The sequence below is a fragment of the Tauraco erythrolophus genome, chromosome Z, assembly GCF_009769465.1.
Source record: "Tauraco erythrolophus isolate bTauEry1 chromosome Z, bTauEry1.pri, whole genome shotgun sequence".
NCBI classification, from domain to species: domain Eukaryota; kingdom Metazoa; phylum Chordata; class Aves; order Musophagiformes; family Musophagidae; genus Tauraco; species Tauraco erythrolophus.
This window is the reverse complement of record NC_141496.1, coordinates 60,132,520-60,158,931: the sequence shown is the minus strand read 5'-3', so window position 1 is coordinate 60,158,931 and position 26,412 is coordinate 60,132,520. Positions and strand designations below refer to the sequence as shown.

Sequence of the window (26,412 nt, the reverse complement as noted above, 5' to 3'; positions counted from 1 at the left end):
GTATAATTGGAAGAAGAATGACTTTAGGAATACTTCTGTGAGGAGGAATGTAAACTCCTGTATCTTGATTAAAAGACAAAATCTTATTATTGCAAATTCTTCCGCTTAGTGAAGTTTAACGGAAGACTGTGGTTCCTTTCTAAGGGATGATGAGATGTACTCATTCTGCAAGGACAGTCTGTTCCCACCAGGCAATTACTGACCCTTTCATCCCATCTGATGAGAAGCTTTTAAATGAATTGAAGAGGTGCTCAGAACGTAAGAGTTTTCATGAAGAGTGCTGCACATAACCACACTTACTTGCTTTCTGAGGCTGGGCTCAAACCCTTAGTCTTGAGTCACTTACGCAAAGCATACTGGTTTGTCAGAGGGACTATAATGTCTCCTAAGTGATTTTGATGCTTTCATTTGTTTTTGAGACTCTAAGCCTGTCAAAACTAACATTGGCATCCTACTTTTTTTTTTTTTTTATTCATTAATAACAGTAATTTTTCCTCCATATTAGACTTATGAGTTATATGTGCATTTAAAACAGCAATGAGGCAATGAGAGTTCTTTTTTGAAAGAGAGGAAAAGCCCTGTATTTCTGTAAACGACGTTTTTCTTTATATACATGTGTATTTTCACCCAACACATTATCTAAGCCTTTTCCTCTGTAAGTTGTTAAAGGGAATAAGTTGGCAGCCCTCAGCAGTTGCTGATGTAATGGTTATGGTGGAAAATATGTTTGAGTCTGTCTATTTTTCGTACATATAATTACTTCATATGAGATTTTTATTTCTTAAAATTTCCTTAAGAATTGTTACCTCAGGGAGTGGTACAAATTGTTGCCCTCTAGTTTACCAGACTTAGGACGAAGCAGAGTGTTTTGTTAGTGGCCTCTGCACTGAAGAACAAAAATCTGCAGATGTTCTTGAAAGTCTTAATTTTTTCTCCTCTTCTTTTCTTCTCCTAAGGCCTTTTGCATTAATTTAGTATTCTTAAATAAGCATATAGCTTTGCTTTTCCAGAAGTAGTATATTTTAAAGGTTTACTCAAAGATGTTAAAAGATGCTTCCAGCATAATCTGGCTTTCAAAATAAAAGCCAACGTTTTCATTTGCTTTCACTTCTGATAATGTCACCAGAGCAGTATGGTGTTTGGATTTTACAGGAATTGTCTGTACTGGAAAACTTGTTCAATGTAAATTAATTTCAATGTAATTTTATTCGTTTTGGAAGTGAATTTCATCTGGTTTCATTTGACTTTTCTGGAGATTTATTTAGCTGACCCCAAAATGCTTCTGCTTTAAGGTAGGCAAGGTCATGGTTAGAGCTTAGGTCACAGGCTCAAGACTCCTGAGCTATGCTGCTGTTCATGGTGTTCAGCAAGATGCATGTGCTTGTGGAGGAGCGTCTGCTGAAGTGCTTAAACCCAAGAGGGCAACAACTTCCTGGGGAGTCGTGGTTCTTCTTTACTAGAAGGGTGAGATTTCAGTCCTCTGTCTTGCCCCTTGCCACGTTTTGCATCCTGTCATGCATCAGCTCTGAAAATAACAGGTCCTTGTCTGAGTTACTGCAGCTCAGTCAAGCAGCAAAATACTACCCTGTAGTTGAGGGTTTTTTTGCAATAGGGTATGGGTTTTGTGATGTGCAATTACTTCTCCATTATTACTCATGTAAGTGCGGCCAGTATGTATTGGAAGCAGTAACTGGGCGTGCACAGCAAGGTTTTAGAAAGAGGCTTGGAGTTTGAGGTATTACCACAGTGCTAAAAATAAAGGGAAGATACAGGCAAAATGAGACATACTGGATAAGTATGTACTTGAGATCAATCAAGTTTCTCCTTTTTTCAGTAGCTGGTATTTGAATTACCTTCTCTATTCAGGGATATAGATCACTCTGTTGTGGCCTTTACATTCTAATTTATTTTTTTTCCCTTGTTTTTCAAGATAACGCTTTTTTTTTTTTTCCCTCACAGCTTTTTGTAACTGAAGGAAAATGATGGAAGAGAGTGGAATAGAGACAACTCCACCTGGCACACCCCCACCAAGCACAGCAGGGGCTGCTGCTGCTGCTACACCTGTCTCAGGTACAGAAGCTGCTTCAGCAACTTGGTCATGTTTATTCATGTCTTTTGAAGCACAGGAATTCATCCAGAAACGTTGCCATCAGCATAATTACAGTGCTCTTCTCCAGACTAATTGGAACAATTCAAATTGTTTCTTAATCATGAAAGTGGTGTTCTTATCTGACACACAGAATATTTTAAATGCTTTTTTTATTTGTGAAACTTTTTTTGAGGTCACGTGGATGCACTGTGGTTTTTAAGGATGTGGGGCAGGGAAATAATACCTTCCATTACAGTGCACAGTTAGATGAGTGGCATAGAAAGGAGTTAAAAAACAAAAAAAATTTACAGTCTCATAGGAGATAGTGGTAAGCCTGGATAATCACTTGTTTTTTAATATTATGGGTACTGAGGAGAGCACTTTATTTGATTTCTCAAGAATCTGAACACCATATTCTGAAGACGAAATGTTTAATTTTCTGACGCATCTGGTATTGCGATCTGAGTCACACTAGTGCAGTGGACTCCAGAGTGGACTGCCCTTGCCCCAGGGAGTGTGCCAGGCAATCCATTGGGATGTCAGAAGAAAATATTAGCACTGCCATAATTATTTTTTTTCCTAAAAAATACTGAAGAAATTAAGCTTTACTAGTAGTAAATATACTCCCTGACACTAGCATCCTTACTCAGTTGGTCCATATGTCAGACATTCACATGTCCTGAGGGAAGAGTAGGACTTCTACAGTACAAAGGTGTTGACAGTGACACCCTCACTAGTTTGCTCTTTTTATCATGTTGCAATGCCTTGCAGTTTTTGTGCCTGCTTAAGTGGACTCATGGATTATGTTATCTAGTTTTGATTATGCTAAACCTCACAAAATGGACAAATAACTTAAAAATGATGCCTGCAAAGAGACCACTGATTGAAAATACTGCTAATATTGCAAGTGCAAGCAAACAACAAGAAAATGAAAGAACTGGTACTACTCTGACTCCTAGTATGAGCTCTTAGCCATATTATGAGGTAAAAACAGTTGCAGACAATCTAATCAGATTTGACAAATAGTTGGCCAAAAAAATTGCAAAATTTTCAAGAGGACTATTTGAAATATAAATTTACATCCACCATTGTTAATGATGAACCTTGCCCTAAGTATGTATTGTGTCTTGAGGTATTAGCTAAGGATAGTATGAAGCCACTATGATTAGCAAAACATCTAAAAACTAAGCAGAACGTGGAAACAAACCTCTACATTTTTTTGTAATGTTCCAAGTCTTACGGTACTCAGTCAGGACTTAAAAAATTTCAGTGAACTTAAAGATAAATCTTTAGAAGCCTCTTTGGAGATTTCTTACCTAATAGTGAAGACAAAAACGTACGTACGTTGGAGAAACACTTTTTCTTCCTCACATGGTAATATCGTCTGAAATAATACATGGAAAACAATATGGTGACAAAATAAAATGCATTTGTCAGCCAATACTGTTGGAAGATGCATAGAAAGTATTGTTGAAGATTTGAAGAAGCAAGTATTAGAACAAATTACAGGGCGCAGGAGGTTTGCTGTACAGTTGCCTGCAAGTCCGTTGGGGAGTTACAGGTTCAAAAATTTTTTACTGGTAGCTGTGTGTGCTAAAGCTTGGAGGCAACTGCTTTAGTGCAACTTGGCATGTCATTTGACCATCATTGATGTTCACACTGAGGCTAGTGAGATGCTTTAGCTGATCCAACAGCTTACTCCCATCAAAATGGTGATTTCTGTTTTTTATTTACTTAATTTTCTGGCTAAACTTAGCTTAGAGAGCAAAATTGGCTTATCCAAGGATCAACTGAGGGCCAGACTGAAATAGAGAAAGCAGAGGGATTAGGAGGCTGGGTGCGAGGGAAGAGAGGGCTGCCTGGCGCTCAGCCCATCTCGTAGGACCATACCTCTAAAGTAGCTCCTACCCACCCAGGTATTAGGAGTGTACTCATAATACAGTGAGTTTTATTCTTAAAGATGGGCACTTCCCACAAGTTAGAAATTTCTGAGGCAGACTTCAGCTGCTGTAAATTCAGTAGTCAAATATTGGCTCGTCTTTTTTTAGATTATGACAAATAGTGTCATGCAAGAAAAAGATGTGGCTTACAAGATACTGTCACCAAAAATTGGGTGCAATTGGTGTTGTATGCAAACACAAGCAGAACTGAAATTCACTTTGAAGGTTAAAAAGCAGACCTGGTCAAAACTTATTTGTAAAATATCTGAACAATTACATAACTGAACCTCTGAGATTAAGGCTCACCATTTCTAAAATTCCTTTTTTCTCTTTTTCCTAGCTTTATCCAGTCCCCTTGCTACAGCAAGCATGTCATCTTCTCCCGCGTACTCGCCACCCTTGCCATCTGGAGTGTCTCCACTTCCTCCTCCTATGATGACTTCAGCTTCTCTTCCACTGGTGCCTTCTGCAACGGCTTCTACTATTGCACCACCTCTAACTCCTGCTGCACCTCCTGTTGCCCCTTCAGCTTTTAGTACCTCAATGGCCCAGTTCTCTACACCTCCTCCATTAAGCTCTGCTGCTGGCCCTGGTCTTCCAGCACCTCCTACTGGTCCCCCAATTTCAGGATTTTCTGTGTCTTCAACCTATGACATTACCAGAGGTCATGCTGGTCGAGCACCACAGAGCCCACTGATGCCGTCATTTTCTGCACCTCCAGTCACAGGTAACGTTTCATTCGTATGCTTTTGTGTTTGTGAGACAGGATGAGGGATCTTCTGAGTGGCTTTTTCCACCACTCTGCTAGTACTGCAAGTTCAGCTTCTTTATTATTCTGGGTATACTTAATTCATGTAGCTGCACTCAGAAGAGGGGAGAGTAGCCTTTAAAATACAGTCATGGTCTAGGACAGAGATTCCTCTTTATAATAGAGTTCTGCTAATGTTCAGGCTCACAGAAAAATCTTTTGAGAGCTGCTTTTTTTGTTAACTTGCACAAGAAAGCCCAGCAGAATGAACATGAACATATATGTCATTTGTTTAGATCAGAGAGTCAATTTCAGCCATTATAGTTCCACAGAATGGTATGATATCTAAGGCTGTAATGTTGTAATTTTCAGGTTTTTGTTCTGAAAAGCTATCTGTAACAAACTGTCCATCACATGACACCAGCTTCTATTTCTTGTTTCCAGCCACTAAGTTGCATTAGGATAGCTAAAAATACATACCTTCCATGCAAGCAATTGCTGTAGTTCTTGAACTGATGTCATTTTCTGCTAGTGGAATGGAAACTTGGCTCTTCAACTGCAATTGGGCCAGGCTGTTTGAAGTAATCTGTATTAGGAAAGTGCCTAAAAAGACCTATCAATTGTGCAGTGTAAAACAAAAGTAACTCCTGATTAAGGCTAGTGTTGAAAAATCTGTTAAAACAGTCGTGAGTAATAGGGCGAAGGCTCATGCTTAAATCTTCTACTGTTTGAGTTGGTTTTGTTTTCCTTTAAAATACATAAAGCTATTCATTTGCTTGCTCCTTTTTCTATTGCTACTAGTTTCCAGTACTCAGGGTTAGAAAACTTCCTACTTCTTTCTCTTTTGTTAGATATGAGAACATTCCTATCTTTGTTCAGAGAGCAACACCCATTCCTCTTTTTCCTTTACTGAACGCTTATTGTGAAAATTTGAATACAATAAAAAGCACCACTGTTAAACTAACCTGCTAAGAAAAAAAATCATTGTTTAATTTTATACATAATGTACAGGCAGTCTCAGTTCTATTAGCAGATATTGTTGAACTTATTTACAGTAGTTGTATCTGCTAACCTTTAAAAAACAGAATTGTTCTGGGGCCTTCAAGACACGAAGTGAATCAGCCCAGTATTCTTCTATTCTTCCTACTCATTTTCCTGTTAAACAATTGCATATTGCTACAGTATAACAAACGCACTAAAGTCGATGAACACTTGTGTGTTATTTTTCTCTCTTACTAGGTGTTTTGGCAGATCCTATTACTCAACAAGCAACTTTCTCATCACCTTTGGCTCCTGGAACTGGTTCTGCAATCACTTTTCCTGAGGAACGTGAAGACCCCAGAGTATCTAATGCCCAAGGTGGAGCCCCTGCTTCAGGACTCTGGGGGTTTATAAAGGTATGGAGTTTTGTCTGTTACTCTACATGAGGAACATGAGGAATTATCATTTTTTACTGACTATAGTAAGATATATCTTATTTTTTAAACGTGTGTTGCTATAAATCCTGTCTTTTCTCTGGCCTCATGTGCAAGGTCGCTGTTTTTAATAGTGGTGGTTGCTGAAACTATGCTTTTGCTCTTCTTCTGTATGGAAGAGAGAGGACTACACAAATGCAGGTGTTCTAGGTTAATTGTAGCGCTTGTGAGAGGAAGATATTTGCACCTAACAAGTTCTGTGATGTGTTCTTAAATCAGGTGAAGCTTTAGAACCTCTTTAACACCTGAAAGCTAGTCTTTACTTCACAGTGACTGGATGCAGAAAAACATGGTCTGTTTTACCTTACCAGAATTCTTTGCATCTTTATCGTTTCCTAATGAACTGAGTTTGATTTCTCTGGAGTGCAAGTCCTGCCTGTTCTGTAACAAACAAGTCCCTTCAAGAAGAGACAAATACGTATTCCTACCACCAAAGAACAATTTACTGATGAAGTGTCTAAGATATTTTGTAGAATTTTTCTGTTCTTCTAGAAGCCATGGAGTATATAGTGCAGAACAGATACTCCTTGTGCTGCTATCTAACCATACAGAGAAAATAAGCAGCAACATCAACTAGTAGAATTTCATTAGCTTGTAACCTTTTTGGAGCCATGACAAATGCTACGTATAAATAGCATCGTGAAGATTGTGGCAAAAAGATCTAAGCACTGTGCATGAATGCTAAACTGTCTTCAAGAGCAACACCATTTTCTGTACTGTCTCAGACTAAACATGAAGGAAGAATCAAAAGGATTGATGTCCCAATGGGGTTTCAGAGGGACTTTCAAGCCCTTTGAACATGAAAAGCTGAGAGAAAAAGTTGTGTGCAACACGGCACACTGAGCCCTCTCTTACTTCAGGAATGCACCTCTTGACAGTGATACAGTCTTAAAGAGCAAGATGAATGCTCTTTCAGTATGGTGAGAGCAGAGTTGTCGTGCTGTCCTTTTCAAGGATAGATATCTTCTCACCGTAAAAACACATCATCTTTCTTCCTTTAACTAATAATGTCCTTCTCTCGGTCATCATATTCCTTTTAATATTGCAATAGATGGTAATGATCCAGAGCGAAAATTTTTCTTGTAATGTGATTCTGTAGCTGTTTTGAAAGTACAAGAGCTTGCAACTGCAAGTTAGTTGGAAAGCCAATCTCATCCACATTACTGTTGCCTTTATACCAGTAGAATCCAAAAGTTGTCCTGTTTCTATTTATGGAGAAGATCTGTATCATTGACTGCAATAATAAAATCTGAATTTTGGTTGAGGTATTCAGCATTCTATGTGCTCTGTGTGTTCAGTGATCTCTTTTTGAGAATTTCCTGGGTAGAATGAGGAATCATTAATTATACAGAAGCCATCAAATTCTTGATGTGTGTAAGCACACATCAGACTATGTTTTTTAAAGATCAGCTGGACTCTGGAAGACTAACTGGTAATCATTACAGAAATGCATCCTGAATTCCCTGTTGAAGAGCTTACATAGTATTTGCAGCAGTTATCTCTATTTCTGTTCTTGAAGATGCTTGAATACCCTTTTCCTCTAGTGTTCTTAAGAAATCATACACCTTTCTTCTAGGTTTTCTTCAAACTCAATAATTTCCAAGACTGTGGCAATCTAAAATTGACGGATTAATGAGTTAGAATCGAGTGGACTGACTCAATTCCTTTGATCTGTCAAAGATGGCTGAGCAGTCTCATAGCAGTTCCAAGGTTGGTTTCTACATGGTGTATCAGAGGCAAAGTTGGATACTATTGTAGTATGGTTGGGTACAGTCATTGCACCCAACAGCTTGCATATTTAACTGTTTGAGCAATGAAGACAGCCAGGACCTGAATTTTCAAAAGATTTGTGTCTGCGCTCTGCCCACGTGGAAGATTCTCCGTTTGAGCTGTTTGGATTTATGTTGACTTAGAATTGACTTGGTAGAAATTCCAAACTTAACTGCATTATGGTTCACAGTAACTTCATATTTTGGGTTGGTATAAAACTATGGATTATTTCTCCCTGCTTGAGCTAGGCTGATGAATATAAAGGCGTCTTCCACAGGCAGAAGAAGCAGCTTCTTCCTGTTCAGGAGGCTGATTATCTGCAGGAGATGTATAATGACTTTGTGTTAGTTAGTCAGCCAAGCTGCTGAATGGAGAAGTACTGCTTGGTTCTGCATTACTGGAAAGATGCTAGAACTGGAAATTCCTGTTTAAAATGTTTCTAAGGATCCCATAGCATTCACTCAGTTTTTATTAAAACAAAAGACAAACTTCAAATTGTGAGAGAGCTGAAGGAGGAATGTAAAATTCCCTGTTCTTGATGGCATCCTGTGGGTACATGAGTAGTCACAAGAGTATATGTATTACTCAGTGAATGCTACCATTCAGAAAAGTCTTGTGTTGTATTCATGAGAAACAAGTGGCTACAGTGGGCTCTGGCTTGAAAAAGCTTAATTGTGCTAGAGTGAATAATTGTTTTCTTTATCAAATTCTACAGTCATGCTTAGTATTCTGCACAGTGGTGAGAAGAGTACCTGAAGCCAGAAGTGAATTATTTCAGTGTGAGGCATGGGATAAGATAATCATTATTAGTATCTATACAATACTTGTAGAAGTGTTGAGGCTTATATTCTTCATTAAGATTGTTTTCTGTTAAGAAATAGAAAGCATTCAAAGGTTGGATGGGACTTTGAGCAACCTGATCTAGTGGAAGGTGTCCCTGCCCATGGCAGGGGGATTGTAACTAAGTGATCTTTAAGGTCTCTTCCAACCCAAACCATTTTATGACTTAAGGGACTTTGCTGAGCAACAGTTATTCTGAGGTAATTAAAACTACTCTGATTCTGCAGTTCTCTGAAATACTGTGTAGGTGTATTAAGCAAGCGCTTTCTGGAAAAATGTATGTGCACAGTGCTGTCCTGTGTAATGCTTATCATTTAGTGAAACAAATACAAATATATGCAGTTTTAATATTAGACTGTAAGCAATCTGTTTACTAAAGACATTTTATAAAAGTTTTCTATAAAATAGTTTCCAGTGCTTTATCTCTCAGTGGTTCAGCATTTATATCTTTCTTCTTTCACCCTGTGATCTAATCTGAATTTAAAGAAACTTTTGACAAGATACAGGCATTCATTAAGACTATTTGCAGGACATGAGACAGTGTTTGTGTTTATATTTAATGAACTTTTAGGTCTATCAGCAGCTCTACCTATGATTTGGCTGGAGAACATAGAACGTTTTTCTGACAATGTTTAGAATCTATTTATAAATTGAGGACTTTCAGCTCAATTGGTCTAGAAATACTTGTTAGTAATAGAACATTCGAAAACAGATCCTATAGTCTTTAAGAAAGTTACAAAAGAGAGACTCTTCAGCTTGAGTTATCACAGCCTAAACATAGTTACCTAGTCTGATGATACCTATAATTAGCATTGGGAAGCTACAACTTTCCTGTATGCTTAATGCTTCTGGTCCTAGAATAGGACTAGATCAAGTGTGTTGCCCACCTTGGCTGATGGGACTGTTTCTGCATTAATGCAGAAGAGGATGGTAAAGATGATATTTGAACTTTATGTTGTAACTGAAAAGTCATGCACTGCCAGTCGTATCCTGTAGCGTTTGTGCTGACAAGTGAGATACAACAGGTGTTACAAAGCATAAATGTGGTAAGAAAAACACAAAGCAGTTTAATATTTGTTTTTTGTTAGTTTGGTTTTTAACTGTAACATTTTGAATCTGTTTGCTTAAATTTAGGGAGTAGCTGAGAATCCCATGGTGAAGTCTGTTCTTGATAAAACCAAACATTCAGTGGAGACGATGATCACAACGCTGGATCCTGGCATGGTTCCATATATCAGTAAGTATGTGTGACAAACCATTAAGTAATACATGTAAATGTTAGAGAGGTTAATATAATAACACACTACTTTTATGCTAGAAGTTTGTATATGTGGTGTGTTAATTCAAAGTCACAGTACTGTACTAATTTCTCAAGTGTATTTTCCAGTCAAACTCACTCAGGATGCTGACTTTTTATGTATGTCTTGAGGTTCATTTGACTTTTTATTCCACTATGGTTCAGATAGTGGCATAGTAATACCCTTTAATTCAGATTGTGAAAGATGAGGTACTTATAAAGAAAAAAAAACCAATGAGGAAACCTTGTCGATAATCCCTAATTTGCATGCTGTTTTCTCCCACTGTGTCTCTATTTAAGCTTTATGGATTTGAGTTTAAAATACAGTGTATGTGCTCTGTTGGATCACATGCTTAAATACTACTGTGTAAGCTATTACATTAAAGTTAAAACAAGCTGAAAGGTAGATCTGCTCAGAGAGGGATAGGACAGAGATATTTACATAGTTTTCTTCTGAATTCTAGCTGTTCCACTTTTCTAGCCTAATAGTATTTATACTACGTTTAGGAAATATGGCAAACTTGAAGCAGTTCCTGAAGTTAGTGAGAACATTAAAATGCTAAAATGGTCTAATGAAGTCTGAAGTATTGCTGAGCATTGAGCCTAGAGTGGTGGTTTGAGTTTCTCTTATTTAGAGTTTTTTTGGTATTTTTTTCCTCATCGAGCAGTCTGGTAAGCAGTGCTTCTTCTTAGTGTAGTGCCAGTACTACCCCTTTGTCTGCATGTAGGTGAAGCTGGTCAGGAAACCGATAAGGCTGAGAAGAAACTATAAAAATGTTTTTGCATTTTGTTTTTTTGAGCTGTTTTTCAGCTGGACCCATTCTGCGATCCAGCTAACCATGTTGCTGCACTGTTGTACTAACCCAGTGGACAATATGTAGAATAAAAGGGGAAAATGATCTAATTATTGAATAGTAGTTAATTGTCTTACCTTTAAGGGAAAATATTCCAGCAGCTGACTAGTAAGGACGCAGTGAGACATGAAATCGGTGAGAAGAACAGGTGCTAGCAACTGAGAAGGTTATTTGAGAGGAGTAGCAGGGTGTTATGCAAAGTTACAGTAAATGTTGAATATGCGCAATTTAACGAACTGTATTTAAGGTTTCTGTTGTAATCCTGACCATCCCTTTTTAAAATAGAATCTATGAGTATCCTATGATGGCTTGGATAGTATTCATTGGACAGAACAACATTACCTAGAGGAAGAAGTAATTCTCATAAAATAATTTGCTTGGAAGATTCAGTTAGAGTAAGCAAGTTCAGTGGTTATCTCAATTTTCTCTAAAGTTGTGTTAGAAGGGAAAACATCTGTATACATCTTGACCATTAATATATTGTTGTTTTTTTTTTTTTTGTAGTTGCAGATTGTGGAAATAGGGCAGAGATTTGTAAACTTAGTATTTATTTCCTTCTAAAAATGTTTTCTGGGATCAACAAAAGCCATGTCCTCAACACGTGGCCCTGCTTCTCTCTGCCCTCTCTCCACTGCTGCAATTCAAAACAAATTTCAGATTCCTCACACCAAAGCCTTAAATTACCAAAGCTTCTGGATGAGGTGGTTGAATTATTTTTTTTTCCTGTGAGCAAATAGTATTTCTGTAATCTCTTTCTTGAAAAGAGCTTAACTGTTTTCATTGGCACATTGTGAGGATGTCATTGAGGCAAGTCCCTGGAATAGCAAATTTCTGCCTGTGCAGGAAATGGTCATCTTATAAGCATAAACATCAATGCTTTTATAACAAAAGATGACAGGGAATCTTCAATTGTATGTGAAACTGTCATTTCAGCTTATAATTCACAATGTACAGTGAAATTTCATGTTGAAGTGTCAGATCTTACCTTAATGCAACAGTTCTGTCTTTGAATTTACCAGAGTATATCTAATTGTTATATTTTAGGTTTTAATATTTCCGTATTACCATAGTATGTGACAGATCTTGTCACAAAATGTTTCTTTTAATGGATGTAATATCTTTATTTTCCTTCTGTAGGATCTGTGATCAACAAAGATATGCTTTTAGTATATTATGATCCTTAATACAAAAGATCATAGTCTGCATTCTGCTGTTGCAGTACATAGACATGAGACACAGTTACCATTCTTAAGTTACTTAAGTTACTATGCAATAATTTACAGGGTATGTTATGAGTTAGTTTTTAGTTGCATTAAAAACTCTTTAACAGGGCACTCAAACAAGGCTAACTTCTGCAAAAGCCTGCAGTCAATTTTAAGCACTTGTTTACTTCTGTACTTCTGTTAACTTGATTTCTGTCCAGAAGGATACTCTCAATAATTTTTTAGTCCTGTTGTTTCCCATTGTTTGAAACAGTTCCCTGAAGTTCAGTGGTGTGTACACCCAATTCCATTCAGTAAAGCAACTGATAAATACAAAGCTTAAAAATAGCCTAAAAGCCAAATAAAATGTTTTACTACTGTTCTGGCATATCTCTGGCAATTCTTCATAAAAAGATGTTTCCTGTAACTGAAGTCTGCTAAGTGGTAAGAGCCAAAGAATAAATCGTTCTTTTCTTTAAAATTTAATCTTCAAGTTTGTCATTATCAATGGAGGAATTTTTCTTACATCAGGATAAATACCCAGACTTTGTCAGCATGCGTAATTAGGTGGAATGTTAGTGTTTGGAAACAAAACCACTGGGCTCTGCTCTTTTTGCTTTTAAGAGGTAACTTAACATGTTTTTGTGCAGTCAGTGGGCCTGGGAAATGGCAGGTTAAAAGGCTGTTTCTTCACTAGCTTGCTGCTGTTATAAGATACGCCCTGCTGGATCACAGAATCACAAAGCAGTGTAGGTTGGAAGGGACTTCTGGAGGTCATCTCGTCCAGCCCCCCTGCTTCAGCAGGGTCAGCTGGAGCCAGCTGCATCAAGGCAGCTTTTGAATATCTCCAAGGATGGAGACTCTGTTGCCTCCCTGGGCAACCTGTGCCAGTGCTCAGCCACTCTCACAGTAAAAAGATTTTTCTAGATGTTCATATGAAACCTCACAGTTTCAGTTTCTGCCCGTTGCCTCTGGTCCTGTCACTGGGAACCACTGAAAAGAACTCAGCTCCATTCTCTTTGCAGCCTCCCTTCAGATATGTGTACACATCGACAAGATCCCCCTGAGCCTTTTCTTCTCCAGGCTGAACATTTCCAGCTCTGTCAGTCTTTCCTCATAGAAGAAATGCTCTGTTCTAGTGGTCATGTCTAGCTCAATATTCTGTCTTCAGCAGAAACAACAGGAGATACTGTATGTAAATGACAGTAAATCTGGTAAACAGTAAAATAATGTCCATACCTATTATTTTTAGTGCCTGCTTATGGACATGTTGTCCATTGATTTGTCCTTTACACTTGCTGATGCAATTTACTTACCCAACTTTTTCTGATGTCATATTCCATGTCTGAAAAAAGTTTAAGCTGTTCTTAAGAAAGCTTGTCACTGCAGGGACAAGTTTTAGGACATGTTTTGCATAAATTAAGTTTGACAATAAAAATGATCCATCTGTAATAAAGACAGATGTGAGATATAATTGGGCTCATCAATCTTTCGTAGTAGTTTTAGATTTCTTTTGATTCATGAACTGTTTTGGTTTATTCTAAAAAAGCTTAATGAAAACTCATCCTTCTTTGTGGAGATATCGCCATAGGGAAATCATTCAGAAATATGTACAGCTTTTGGTTCCATAGATATTTAATATCTAAAACCAAGATAAAGCTGTAGGGAGGCAGACAGGCAATAAAATGATACTGAAATTCGCAGTCCAAGGACAACTTGAAAGTATTGCGAGCCTTCCTTTTAAAGCTTCTGCAATTTGACAGCTGTTCACTGGATTTTACGAACTGCATCTGTGTTCTTGGTCCCTTTCGTAAGGAAGAGTTTGTGTCACACCAACATTCCTTACAGCTTCCCAAAACATCCTTAGAAATGGATGTCTGAGTTATTCTCCTAAATCCATGAATTGTCATCCTAAATGAGCAGTGTGCTTTTTTTCAGGTGCTGAACAACCGTCAGTTCCTGTTGTCCGTCTTTCATCCGTGAATCACTTAAGAAATAAAAGTTAGACGAATAGCTAAATTAAGTTACTTCTGCTTTGTGAAAGAAGCTTTGTACAGTGCCTGAGGAAGAAGACCAGCTGAAGCATACTCTTGCCATCTAGAATGTATTTGAACTAGCTTGTAATGAGAATGAGGGCAAATACGTGCATATGTGTTTGTATATGTGTTTTACAGAAACTGGGGGAGAATTGGACATAGTGGTTACTTCTACTAAAGAGGTAAAAGTCGCAGCAATTCGAGATGCCTTTCAGGAAGTCTTTGGAATGGCTGTTGTTACTGGAGAGGCTGCACAGTCTAACATTGCACCCCAACCTGTGGGCTATGCTGCAGGTTTAAAAGTAAGTTGATATGTAACAGTAATAAAGTACCTCCAATGCAAAGCGCGAGTGTGGAAACATTGACTCGGAATCTGATTTTCCATAAAGGGAAGGTCAGCTTGTGAGATAGGAAACATTTCATTGGGGTTTTTTTATTGTCATCTGGATCATTAGTTCAGTTTAAAGCTGCCTATTGAGATAGTTTTGGGGATTTTTTGCAAACGCTTTCTCAACAAATGAAGAATATTTATGTCAGTTTTCTTATGCTGTCATTGATTGCCATCACAGCTAGCATATATTGTGATATTACTGTAGTTTCAAAGCATATCAGGCATTGCTTCTTAGTATATTACTAGCACACCATGTTAGGAATTTTAGAAACTTTTAAAAGAGACTTTTTGAGACTGAGTTGTCTCCCCGCTAATTCTGTAGATCAAAGACAGTTTGATCAACACTTGTCATGAGTCTTCCCACACAGATCTACGTTGTATTTGAAAAGTAAGAATTCACTGTGCAGTCTCTCAAACAGCTGTGCTGGCCCAGAGGAAGGGTTAGTGAAGGTTGTTTCACCAGATTTTAAAAATGTACACGTTTGTCAGGTGTATCTAGGTGCAACACCTCTTTGGCCAATAACTTAAAAACCCTGAAAACAACTATTTCGTATTCTGTTTCTTAAAGTAAGGAAATAATTTACTCATTAAAAAGGAAGTATTTTCTCCTAACTGCTGTGGCAGTGTTCACAGCTGAGTAAAGCATATCCTCGTAGCAATGTATTAGCTGATACAACTTTATATTGAGATAAAGGACGATAATGTGTATATTCCTTCACCTGTTAAGTTACTGGAGTGTAGTAGTAGTAGCAGTATTTCTGTTACAAATTCAGAGTGACAACAGGTTTGGAGTGAATGATTCCTACATCTTAGCTGGATAGGTACCACAACAAAGATTCTCTCAATTAGACTTACAAAGTTGGTTCAAAGCTCTTAAAAGATGTAAACCCAATAAATCTTAAGCTGCAAAAATGTCAGTGTGACTAACATGAAATATATACTGATACTTTAACTAATAGTGAAACTTGGCACAGTGGCACAGTTACAGGTTAGGAATTCTTTGCATGCCAATCTAGGTCTTTTTCACGGAAAAATAACAAACTAAAAGTATTTAATTGGTTTTATCATATTTTTTGTTACTGTTTGCAATTCCATTAGGGCTTTTCATGAGTTTTGGTTTTTGTTTTTCTAATGTTGAAATAAGAGTAACTTTCAAAATCTGTCATATTTTCTGTTGAACTTGAAGGGTATGTTCTGGGATTCTTTTTGCATTCATCTGTAAGCATTGCACTACGTTATGATTTAAAGAGAATGTTACCTAACAGCTTATGTTACCATTTAGGGAGCCCAAGAAAGAATAGACAGCTTGCGTCGGACAGGAGTAATACATGAAAAACAGCCTGCTGTATCAGTAGAAAGTTTCATTGAGGAATTGCTTCCTGACAAGTGAGAACTTCAAATATATTCCTAGGGGGGACGGGGAAAGAATATTCTTTCTTGACTCAAAGGGACCTGTAAAGAGTTGCCAGCAGTGTGACTAAGCAGAAGAAAGGAGAGAGTCTGTCTTCAGTATTGCTTTAGCAGGCTTGATTTTGGTGATGATATTCATCTTTTCATCCAGACATCTCAAGACTTTAATATACAAAATCCTTGTCAGGTTTTTCAAGACTCACAAACACGGGGAAGTTATCCTGAACTGGCAAAATTAAGGAGCTGTAAAAGTTGGAATTTGGCTAGTAGTTTGCTCACTCTTGTGTGCATACTCTCTCCAAAATTGTATTCGGTTTAGAAAGTATATTGGGAGATGTTGTGGCATTTGTAGTAATAGGATTTTATCAGGTAATATATTATCCATTTTCCTATCACTGAGAATGTACTTATTACTTTTAATTTGCACTGCTCAGACATAACAGTGGTGTTCTCAAATACCTTACAAATTGATTTCGTAACATACTTTTTGACTGACAGTTCTTGAAGTAGCTTTATAATTAATTTCCAAAACATTAAGGACAATGTCATGTTTTTCTCAATGCAAACTTGAATAGTTTTTCTCTAATGTTTGCATTTTTGTTCATGTGATGGGCTTTGGTTTATTTTTTTGACACATACTCTGCTCTTGCTCAATTTTTAAAGGTACATTTAGTATCCTTAGTGGAAGATGGATGGTGAATTTTCTCAAGTAAACAGAATTACTAAGTTCTTTAATTTTTGGTTAGTATTTATTTTCATCTAGTCTGATTTAGACATTTCATCATATTTCCACAAAGGAGTAAGTATGAGAATAAGATCTCTTTTTCAAAGTAATTGCTGTTCTCGTCGTTCGAATTGACTCATTCCTAAATCTGAAAATGTTGCTTAAAATACTCGAAGTAGTCCTCTATCACAGAGCATTCCAGTGCTCTGTTCCCATGCACGAAGATGATACAAGTGAAATACTTCTTCCTGTCTTGCTCCACTAAACTTAATGTGAAGCTTATATGGCCCAGCCAGTTGTTTATTAAAATCGAAGTTTTGCATTTCTTTTTATAACAACCTTCTTGCTTCTCATGCTTTAAAGTACAATTTACATGTAGACACATATATAATATATATGAAACAACAACTACGATATCATCTTCCTTTTTAAATCTTTTATATTCTTGGCCTTGATTTTGTGTTTATGCTTTCCCTAGAGTATGTTTCTCCTGTGGCAACTCAACTGTAAAACTGTTATGGGAACTGAATACAGTGAGGTAGTGATGACGCATTGCCCTTGGTTTTATTTGGATCATGTCAGTCTTGTTAGTTTGTTGATAGGGAGAAGTTATTTAATGTTTTTGCAGGCTAGATAGGGAACCATTTCGGGTACTGCTTCAGTAGTCTTTACTGTCTCTGCCACAGCAGGCACCATATTTTCAGAAAGGTGCAGAAGTGTTTCTCTGAATAAATAATTTAAATTATTGTTATAGGATTAGACATACCAAAAATCTTCTGCATATAGAATGTAAATGATAAATGGAGGTTGGTTTTTTTCATTAGGGAAGGTTATCTTAATGAGAAACATTATTCCAAAGACTGAATGAAAACTATAGCACAATAAATATGGCCAAAAGAACATATCTGCACCCATACCCACCTCACCAGCTCGTAATTACTCTATTTGTCGTAGAGTTTGTAAAATGGTCATAGTTCAACTGCTAACATGTTTTTCAATTGCGTGGTACTCAGTACTCTAAAGTAATTTGCATGTCATTGCAGGTGGTTTGACATTGGGTGTCTGATTATTGAGGATCCAATTCATGGAATTCATCTGGAAGCTTTTACCCAAGCAACACCAGTGCCTTTGCAATACGTTCAGCAGGTAAGTTTTCAGTTTCCTTACCAATGTTGGGTTAACAGTTGAGACTTAAGACTTAAGTTTTAATTTAATTTCTGATGTCAGTTCTTACTGACAGTTATTCCACTCAAGTGTTTTAATTTATGAAACAAGGATAAAAACTATTTTTGAATCATGTTTATGTATTACCTAAAAACATTTAGGCATTTCTGGCAAAGCAATTCTTGGTCAAGAGCCTCATTCTGCAATACATGGCACTTGGAGGCACTAGTTTTACTTTTCTATTAACAAAGAAGAAATATTCCAAGAAGACATTAACTAAGAGGAAATATTAACCAAGAAGAAATTAACCACGAAATAGCACTCCCTCAAAGACAAAATACAACTTTAAATTGTTGAAATATTGTTATCAATCTGGTTCAGTGACTCAAAATTAACCCTCATGAGTCTTTATATAGGTAAAATGGGAATACTTATTCTTCCTCAAGTGCGGAAGAAGGTCTTTGCAGCTTAAGTAATGCACTAAGCAACTGCACTAAGGAAGTGCCTTAAGCATTTCATCTAGCTGAAGGCTTGGTTTCCTGCCCTTAACTTACTTTATGTATGCATTGGAGTTTTATCTAGTGCCATCAAAACTGTGATAGCGAAGTGTCCATGTGCACACACGTACGTGTTAGCAATTCAGTGAAGTAGCTTACACTCATTTATGCACAAGTTTATAAGTTGAGATCTTACAACTCAGTTCTTAATAAAACTCATAAAACCATGGTATTTGTGTTGTTAGTTACCAGCAAACAGACAAATAAGTAAATAAAGGATACCCCTTCTTCAGATCTGTGCTTAAACTTGATTTTGCCATAAACATACAGACTCTCGTTTAAAAGGCAAGAATGATTTCCTCTTCCGACTGTGCTATTCTGACAAGGATGTATAATGTCTGAAATGGAAAGATGTAAATCTTGGAAATGTCATGGTTCATCCCATTGAAAATAGAATCATAGAATCATAGAATGGTTAGGGTTGGAAGGGACCTCAAAGATCATCTAGTTCCAACCCTCCTGCCATGGGCAGGGAAATCCTCCACTACACCAGGTTGCCCAAAGCCTCATCTAACCTGGCCTTGAACACTTCCAGGGATGGGGCATCCACAACTTCTCTGGGCAACCTGTTCCAGTACCTCATCATCCTCAATGTAAAGAATTTCTTTCTTATATCTAACCTAAATCTGCCCTCTTTCAGTTTAAATCCATTGCCTCTTGTCCTATCATTACACACCCTTGTGAAAAGTCCCTCTCCAGCTTTCCTGTAGGCCCCCTTTAGGTACTGGAAAGCTGCAATAAGATCACCCTGGAGCCTTCTCTTCTCCAGGCTGAACAACCCCAACTCTCTCAGCCTGTCTTCATAGCAGAGATGCTCCAGCCCTCAGATCATTTTTGTGGCCCTCCTCTGGACCTGCTTCAACAGCTCCGTGTCCTTCTTTTGGGCAACCTGGTGTAGTGGAGGGTTTCCGTGTCCATGGCAGGGAGGTTGGAACTAGATGATCTTTGAGGTCCCTTCCAACCCAAACCATTCTATGATTCTGTGATTCTTACGTTGGGGACCCCAGAGCTGAATGCGCTATTCCAGGTGAGGTCTCACGAGAGCAGAGTAGAGGGGGAGAATCACCTCCCTCAACCTGCTGGCCACGCTTCTTTGGATGCAGCCCAGGATACAGTTGGTTTTCTGGGCTGCCAGCGCACATTGCCGGCTCATGTTGAGCCTTCTCATCCACCAGCACTCCCACGTCCTTTTCCTCAGGGCCGCTCTCAATCCATTCTCTGCCTAGCCTGTACTTGTGCTTGGAACTGCCCCAACTCACGTGCAGGACCTTGCACTTGGCCTTGTTGAACTTCATGAGGTTCTCACAGGCCCACCTCTCCAGCCTATCAAGGTCCCTCTGGATGGCATCCCTTCCCTCTAGCACCACACAACTTGGTGTCATCTGCAAACTTGCTGAGGGTGCACTCGATCCCTCTGTCCATGTCACCAACAAAGATGTTAAACAGCACTGGAACCAGTGCTGACCCCTGAGGAACACCACGCGTCACTGGTCTTCACTTGGACCTCGAGCCATTGACTGCAACTCTTTGAGTGTGATCATCCAGCCAGTTCCTCATCCACTGAGTAGCCCATGTGTCAAATCCATGTCTCTCTAATTTAGAAACAAGGATGTTGTGCAGGACAGTATCAAATGCTTTGGACAAGTCCAGGTAGATGTCATCAGTTGCTCTTTCCTTATCCACTAACACTATAACTCCATCATAGAAGGCCACCAAATTTGTCAGGCACCATTTGCCCTTAGCGAAGCCATATGGCTGTCATCAGTCACCTTTTTTTCCACGTGCCTTAGCACAGTTTCCAGGTGCACCTGCTCCGTGATCTTGTCAGGCACAGAGGTGAGACTGACCGACGTAGTTCCCTGGGTCTTCCTTTTTTCTGTTTTTGAAAACGGGGGCTATATTTCCCATTTTCTGGTCGGTGGGAACTTCACCAGACTGCCATAACTTCTCAAATATGATGGATAGTGGCTTAGCAATTTCATCTGCCCGATCCCTCAGGAGCTGCAGATGCATCTCATCAGGTCCCATGGACTTGTACATGGACTTTCAGGTTCCTTAGATGGTCTCAAACCTCTTCTCCTACAGTGGGTGGTTCTTCATTCTCCCCGTTCCTGCCTTTGCCTTCTGTGACTTGGGCAGTGCAGCTAGAGTTCTTGCAGTGAAGAATGAGGCAAAAGAGTCACTGAGTACCTCAGCCTTTTTTATATCCCAGGTAACTAGGTCTCCCATTTCCGCTTGGAGAGGGCCCCCATTTTCCCTAGTCCTCCTTTAATCACTAACATACCTATAGAAACTTTTCTTGTTGCACTTGATGTCCCTGGCCAGATTTAATTCTATCCGGGCTTTACCTTTCCTAAACTGATCCCTGGTTGCTTGGGTTTCTCTGTACTCTTCCCAGGCTACCTGTCCTTGCTTCCACCCTCTGTAGGCTTCCTTTTTGTGTTTGGGTTGGTCCAGGAGCTCCTTGTTCATCCATGTTGGCCTCCTGGTGGTTTTGCCTGACTTCCTCTTTCTTGAGATGCACTGCTCCTGAGCTTGGAGGGGGTGATTCTTGAATATTAATCAGCTTTCTTGGGCCCCTCTTCCCTCCAGGGCTTTCTCCCATCATACTCTTCCAAGCAGATCTCTGAGAAGGCTGAGGTCTCTTCTTCAGAAGTCCAGGGTAGTGAGCTTGCTGATCACCCTCTTTGCCACTCTAATGATCTTGAACTTCATCCATGGTCACTGCGGACAAGGCTGCCCTTGAGCTTCACATTCCCCATCAGCCCCTTCTTGTTGGTGAGAACAAGGTCCAGCATGGCACCTCTCCTCTTTGGTTGCTCTATCACTTGGAGAAGGAAGCTATCATTAATTCCAGGAACCTCTTGGATTGCTTATGCCCTGTTGTCTCTCCAGCTGATATCGAGGTGGTTGAAGTCCCCCAGGAGGACCAGGGCTCGTGAATGTGATGAGGCTGCTCCTATCTGTGTATAGAGAGACTCATCCAGTCGATCTTCCTGATCAGATGGCCTGTAGCAGACCCCCACTATAATGTCACCTGTCCCTGCCCTGCCTTTAATCCTGACCCATAAACTCTCAGTCGGCTCCTTAGCTGTCCCCAGGTGGACTCACCACTGCTGTCTTGTACCAGGGAAAGGCTCTGGCACTCCCTGCAGCCTGAGGCCTGGACAGCTGCGTGTTTTATTGGGAGCTCTGTCTGCGTTGCCACATCCCTTCTGCTGAGTGCAGAGGACTTGGACTTCCGCTAGATGGACACCATAGATGGGCTCTTTCTGAGAGAGTGACAGCCAGCAGCTAAACTTACTTAAATTACTTACTTAAATTACTCCAAACTCCAGTCACTGCATGTTGCCTGACAGCAGATATGAGTCATGCATTAGTTAACTCTGGTCTGAAAATTCTTTTTAAATAAATGTTTCCATGAAGAATTTCAAAACAAAACTGTGTGGAGTTTGATCCTCAGGGGGTTGTTTTGACAAAACAAATAGTAACTGTTTAATTTTTTTTTTGATAGTACCAATTCTAATAGAGTGAACATTTATGGGATTAGTTTTAGTTCCTATTTTTCAGAACTATTTTTACAACTTTGAAAAGTTGATGAGTGGCAAAAGGAGAAATATTGCTCTATTTCTCTGTAGTTTTCCAGAATGCTTTTCCAAAAGAGTGGAGAAAGACCTGAAGCTACAGGAAAAAAAATCTTAGTTAAGCAGATACAACTTCATTGACTACATGATCTTTAAAGGTCACTTCCAACCCAAACCATTCTATGATGCTGTGAAAATAGGCATAGCAATGTGAAGTTACTACTTAAGTAATTGTCATGTTTTCTATGGAGCACTGATATGAACTAAACCATTTTTTTAGACATAAAGCACAGTAAGTATCTTTAATTTTTATTTCACAGAATATCCTCTATTTTGTCATCTAAAAACTATAGTTAACAGCTTCACTTTTTTGAGTATTTTTTTCTCTTGCGTAGACATACTTTGTAACTTTGAAAAGTAGTGTTTGCCTTGTAACAACAGAAAACGTTCTTTTAATTTTTATGCAACCCATTTAGTGTATAGTTCGCTGTATAGCACAGATTCAGTGGAACTGTAAGCCTTCAAACTTGGATTGGATTGAATTCTACTCTGCTGTTGAAATAAAACTGTTCTTGCACATGCATGAACAGCAAATTGTAGTTTTCTTTCATACCTCCAGAGTTAAATTTTCCCTAGTCTTGCTATTATATATTTCAGTTAACTTGTGCATATTGCGTGGTGGTGAATCATTGGGCTCTTGTTTGTGTGCGTGCACCAGTTCTTACCATTTTTCCCATTATGTCTCTTCTAGAATCAGTGGGTTTCTCTCAGGGGTGTGGAGGAAACACATGCTTATATAAGTCCAGTCCAATATCTTTAAGCAAAATCTAGGAAAAAAACTAGCAATTGTGTAGCTCTATTTCAGACTAAGAACAGAGAAGAAATACGTGTTGGACGGTGTCACGGTTTAGCCCAGCCAGTAGCTAAGCAACCACGCTGCCGCTCGCTCACTCCTTCCTCTTGGTGGGGTGGGAGGAGAAAATCAGAAGAAAAGCATAAAACTCATCAGTTGGGATAAGGACAGTTTAATAGAACAGTGCAAAAAAAAAGAAAAAAAAAAAGAGAAAAGAGTAATAACAACGATAATATTAATGAAAAGAGCAAGTACAGAAGAGCAGTACACATGCTCACCACGTGGAACCTGGAAGCCCAACCTGCTCGCGATTGGCGAAGATGCGAAAAAGCCCCTCCCTCAGCTAGCTCCCCTAATATGTATTATCCAGGCATGACATCATATGGTATCGAATAGCCCTCTGACTAATTCAAGTCAACTACCCATGCTGGCCCCTCCCAGTTTTCCTGTGAAAGGTTAACTCTGTCCCAGCCAAATCCAGGACAGACAGGTATTGCTATTGGTTATTCACAGTACAAAAGATTTGAGAGGCAACATTAAAAGCAGTTATGTTCCTTGAAATTCTTGCCAGCTCTGTGTTTTATTGTTACGTGCAATGCAAATAGTGGTAAAACTACCTGAATAGAGTAGATACTCTTTTGTTAATGTCTTTACCAATGGCATAGAGTTTTCTGAGTGCATGATATGAGACTCGTGACTGTTCATAACTCTAAATATTGCTTTATTTGAGGAGGTAAAAAGGTGGATTCGAGGGCTTGTTTTGGGAAGCTTTTTCTGTTACGAAACCAGGTGTCGTCTTATTTTTTGTTGAGCCAGAAATTGCAGACATGGTGGGAAACTACTGCAAGGTTGTTTTTTATTTTATTTTATTTGAAGTTTACTGATTTTTAGTGGAAAAAATACCAAATAATTAATTCATGAAGTTATGCGCAATTGTGGATCATAATGGAGATATCGTAATCAGATATTTAATGCCTACTTGCAGCTAGATGCACTCTTTCTTACTTCTTATTGCCAACATGTTATGGCTAACAAGGAAAATTTCATGTTTCTTTGCTTAAGAAATCTGCCTTTTATGTACCTCTTGATAATAGCAAGTTATTTCAGTATTGAGGCATACTGCATATTCTAACAAACTTACGTATAGTGTTATTGTTGCAAGGCAGTAGTTTTAGGAAGGCTGGAACACACTAATGAACTTTCATCTACTGTACATGCACTGGAAACAGACTAACTCGAATATTTGTCAAAATAAAATCTGTGTGAAGAGTTGGACCCAATGTGCAATGCTGTGAAGAACTGAGTAGCACAGTCTCACTGAGGGTAAAAGTCTTCAGCCCTTCATTGTATGCGACAGTGGCCAGAGGTTGTTGCCTAGGATGAGCATCAGACCAGATAAATGCAGTGATACTTCCCCCACTGTTTCCCTTCTGCTTCCAACTTCAGGGAATTACAGTATGTAATCCTTCTGTGATCTTACGCAAATAGCTTAGTTGTCCGTTTCTGCCAGGCTCAGCTTTCTTCTTGTATTTGGCTACTAGCCTGCTTCACAGGGACATTTTAAACATTTTTAAAACCTTTGGAGAGTAAGAGTTGTTGTATAAATATGTACTGTTATTGATTCCATCTGTTGGCTACTTCGAAAGAGAAAAACTACTTCCTGGTAGTGGCAGAATGTCTTTACTCTCTTAAGCATTGTATTTTAGTTTTGTACTGTTCAGATGTCATTTGGATCATGATACGTATAAATCCAAAAGGTATGATTGACTAGGCAAACTGTGGGGCAGTCTGAAATGTGGATTCTGATACCCTTTAATTTGCCGTGTAGTCCTGTTGATAGAACAATGATTGCTTACTGAAGTTGGTAATGGTGAAGATAGAAACGAAACTACTTGTTTCAAACTCTTTCAATAATCACTTCTCAAAATGTTACACAGGCTAAGAGTCTCACTCCTCAGGACTACAATCTGAGATGGTCAGGCCTGTTGGTGACCGTGGGCGAAGTGCTTGAGAAGAGTATACTGAATGTCAACAGGACTGATTGGCACCTGGTATTCACTGGCATGTCCCGTCGACAGATGATCTACAGTGCAGCGAAGGCTCTAGCCGGAATGTACAAACAACACCTGCCACCCAGGACTGTTTGAAAGAAGGCTGATCCATGACACTAAGGAATACTGATTTTGATTCTAGAATTGAAGTGAAAGCTACATATTCTTATTCTCAGTGGATACGACACGATTTGTAATCTAACTTTAAACTGTATTTTATTTTTTAAGAAGTGAAGGTAATTTCCAATGGTGGACATGAGCAATTGCAATTATTAACTACTATATGATTTCCAGTATGATTCACAAAACAGGAAATCAGAGCAAACATATATTTATAACTGGGACAAATAGCATAACAGTTTGTAAAGTGGAATATGCTATTATTTGACACCTTTCTAGGCATTTGCTGAGATATTTTCGTTAGCATACTTTTTCAAAGATGGAGTTAATTGTTTAGCTTTTTCTATTATATTGGTAATATAAACACGTTGACAGCATAACATGTATGTTATATATGCATTTCAATCCAGAGGGACTACCTTCTGTGTTAGATGTTTTCCTGGGGCCTGTGCTTAGGTGGTACTTAACACCTCGTAGGTTTGGTGTTTGTATATAAAGTTCTCAGGAGTGATGCTGAGTAGTGTTTACAACACGTAACAGTGAGCTGCTGAAGAAGAGCACAAATCTATGCCCCATTAACTGAAGTTGTTGCTAAATAATTTTGAAATCTCATTTTCCATGCTGCATCTTTTTTCTTTTTATGTAATGGTAATGAAATTCATGTCCAATGAATTTGCCAGCTAGGCAAATCTGAAGTTGCCTCAGTGGGTTTTAGGTCAGGAACCAGATATGCGTGAAACTGTCGTAGCAGTTTCAACAACACAATTTACTCCAGTGCTTCCAAACTTCATATTTTATATGGAATTATGTAATTTCTTCTATCAACTTGTGGTTGTCAGCAATTTGATGTGGAAAGTGGTAAGATATGTATCACTTAATTTGCGATCTTGGGTTTTCTAAACATTTTTAAGTCTTAAATACTTTCTTGATGTCATGAACTCACTGTTTCTCATAGAAGTTCTTCGGTGGTGCCTAATATTTTTTCACGGCTGTAAATGCCCTCTATCCATGCTCACACAATCTTAAATCTTTATTTAGAAATATGGAAGTAATTGTGAAGAGATTATTTTGGTAATAATACTATTTTTAAGAAACAAAGAATAAACAAATACTTTTTATTTGCCTTAAAGAAGCTGGTTTTCAACTTATATTGCTCTGCCTTTGCCTTTCTTAGGTGCTTTCAGAGGACATTTTTGTATACAATATGCTGTTAAGCCAGCTCATATTTGTACCCAGTGAAAGCCTGTCTATTTCCAAGTAATATATTTCGACTTAATTGGCTCACTCTGTAAATTAGTTGAATAAAT

The 26,412-nt window shown here is 38.5% G+C and overlaps 1 protein-coding gene across 1 annotated transcript; it reads left to right on the top strand.

Annotated features, from left to right (window-relative positions):
• The first annotated feature begins 1,072 nt into the window (after positions 1 to 1,072).
• Positions 1,073 to 26,412, top strand: PRRC1 (proline rich coiled-coil 1). The gene is made up of 9 exons (XM_086629717.1): positions 1,073 to 1,464; positions 1,960 to 2,070; positions 4,370 to 4,756; positions 6,017 to 6,174; positions 9,997 to 10,099; positions 14,390 to 14,553; positions 15,925 to 16,028; positions 17,820 to 17,922; positions 24,872 to 26,412. The coding sequence occupies exons 2-9, from the start codon at positions 1,980 to 1,982 to the stop codon at positions 25,079 to 25,081; spliced, it is 1,320 nt and encodes a 439-aa protein (XP_086485843.1). The 5' UTR covers positions 1,073 to 1,464; positions 1,960 to 1,979; the 3' UTR covers positions 25,082 to 26,412.